A 2,494-nucleotide genomic window follows, 5' to 3' on the forward strand; every position below is an offset into this window, starting at 1 on the left:
TCTTGTGCGATCTTCACTCCCAAAGGCTTATCCTTCTCAAAGGTGGAGGCCCTACTCTCCATTTCAACTTCTGAAAATCATTCAACACTCTCTATTTCCAACCCTTGATCATTTCAATTCCATCATCCTTTTCTTTTTTCATTTTCATTTTCGTTTTTATTCAATTCCACTCCACAAATACAAGTCTGAGTCACAACCAATACAAATACTCATGCAAATCAGATTTATGTCCAAAGAGGCCATCAGAGAGACCAAACGAAGATAGAAGTTCTTAATCCCTACTTAGCACCCCCAGCTTGAAAATTATCAGTTCAGTTCCTCCTTTCAAGCAAAAAACCACAAGAACTTATAATACCTAATCAATAGAAGCAAAATATAAAGCATTCCTCAAATCAACCTAGAAAGTCTCACCAAACCAAATATTTAATACCATATTCTAACTCAACAGATGAACAGATTATTAGTAAATTCACATTTTGTAGTAGTATATCACACTCACTCTTATTATTTTCAAAAACTCTATTTCTTAACTAGTAAAAGAACTAAAAGACAGAGGGAAAAGAGTTGCAAGGGCATAGAATTCAAAGAATGTATAAACCTAATCTCATTCATAAACAAATGTCATCAATATTGAGAATAAAAAGAAAAGTCAATAATGAAAACAATAGAGAAATTATAACCCATTTGGGGTATTTTAAACCTCTAAGCCATGCAAGACACCAGCAAACTTGACCAGCCCATCATCTTTGTTGTCAAAATAAACCTTTCTGATCTTTTCAAAAGCATGCATAGTCAGCAAACTGTCTGAACCAGCCTGGTGGCTCTTCCCAACAACCCTCTTCACATCCAGTTTCTTAGAAACGTTATTCAATCCGCCATAGAGTCCAGAGCAAAACTTCATCAAATGTTTCACATCAATCACTCTATCACCAAAGAAAACCCTAACCAGCAACAGGAAATCAGCTAAGCATTCTGGCAAAGCACGATGTGTTAGCGCCTTCACTAGATACCCAAAATCATACGCACCATGAAAGGTAATCCAGCTAACATTTGGATTGCACACAAGCCCAGAAGACATCATGAGCTCGGCGAAACGCACAATTTTGATCCCTGATTTGTTGTTCTCCTCAAAATCAATGCCCTGAGTACGAAGAAGCACAATAGAATCTGGAGCCTGGAGATCAGTCTTGACATTGAAATCGCTGAAATTGAATTCCCAAAGGAATTGCTGCAATGTTCCAAGATTCGGAAGATTTCCATCGCGATCAGAGAGAGTCACACCGACCTGGATCAGATTCAGGCGGTTCACATTCGATTTCAACACGCTGTAGTGATCCTCCGGCGATCGGTGCCAAGTTTCAGCTCCGCCACCGGTCTTTGGGCGGAAGACAATGCCGGGAAACTCTGTGTCCATGGAGATGAAAGGGTATGAATCAATGATTGAGCGAATCAATTCAAACTCCGATTCAAGGTTGGAAGACCACACCGATCGCTTGACGATCAGAGATTGAGGCTTTGATGGCAGCATGATTTTGAAGATCGGAAACTTTCAATTCTAGGTTTTCACGAATGCAAGAAGACATAAAAGTAGAGAGGTTGAGGGATTTAAATGTATTAGTTATTTTTTTGTTGGAAAATATATTAGTAATTTAGTATACTAAGTATTGCGATGATAAAAATAATAATCCTATTTGGAAAGTGTTATTAGATGGTTATTCTTTAAATTTTTTTCCCTACTAATATCAATACTTACTATATTATCCGGTACACCGGCTCAATACTTCTTATATTATATAAATTAGAGTAATTTTTTGGAGGATTTTTTTTCCAAACTCTTCCCAAAGGATTATGCAATATGGAAGGATGTTCTTTTATTGGATAAGATCAGTTTTTGAGGGAATATTTATCTTATTGAATCTCATCGGTTTCTATTTTCATTTAATGGATATGCCTTCATATTCAACTCAGGTTTGATATGATTCAACTCACAACGGTTAGGATTGGATTTTTCAGCTTTAGTTTTAATCTTTTTTATTTTATTTAAAATTGTAGTATGTAAATCTCAGAACATAATGATAAATAGTTTATAAATTATAACATAGATAATATTTAAAAAATAAAAAATAGAAATAGGTTGGTACAACGGTTTGGATTGAATTTTACTTTTTTTAAAGAAAGGTGTGTTAAGTTCAAACGCATCATAACGTTTTTAAAATCTTATTTTGATTATAACAATTTTATAGAAGTTTCATTGAAAATTAAACTCACCATAGCATTTGAATTTCAGAAAAAACTCAAGTAAATGGTATATGCTTCAACGTTCTATCATCACAAAAAGAAAAGCTTCAGAAGCTACAAAACAGTTTGGGAAGCAAACTGACTCTCACTCAAGATCCAAGTCTCTGACCGTCCAATGCCACATCATCAGTCAAATTTATTGAAGACAAATTTTGAGCGCCAAAGTTAAAGTTTGATTGCAACCAGTTGCCCAACA

At 35.1% G+C, this 2,494-nt stretch overlaps 1 protein-coding gene across 1 annotated transcript; it reads right to left on the reverse strand.

Annotated features, from left to right (window-relative positions):
• Window positions 1-560: 560 nt before the first annotated feature.
• On the reverse strand, window positions 561-1,955 carry LOC130718657 (probable CCR4-associated factor 1 homolog 9). The gene has a single exon (XM_057569280.1). The coding sequence runs from the start codon at window positions 1,526-1,528 to the stop codon at window positions 695-697; it is 834 nt and encodes a 277-aa protein (XP_057425263.1). The 5' UTR covers window positions 1,529-1,955; the 3' UTR covers window positions 561-694.
• Window positions 1,956-2,494: the final 539 nt, after the last annotated feature.

Source organism: Lotus japonicus, chromosome 5 (genome assembly GCF_012489685.1).
Source record: "Lotus japonicus ecotype B-129 chromosome 5, LjGifu_v1.2".
NCBI classification, from domain to species: domain Eukaryota; kingdom Viridiplantae; phylum Streptophyta; class Magnoliopsida; order Fabales; family Fabaceae; genus Lotus; species Lotus japonicus.

Coding starts and splice junctions, on each gene's coding strand:
- LOC130718657 (XM_057569280.1), bottom strand. CDS start 1,528: ATGCTGCCATCAAAGCCTCAATCTCTGATCGTCAAGCGATCGGTGTGG.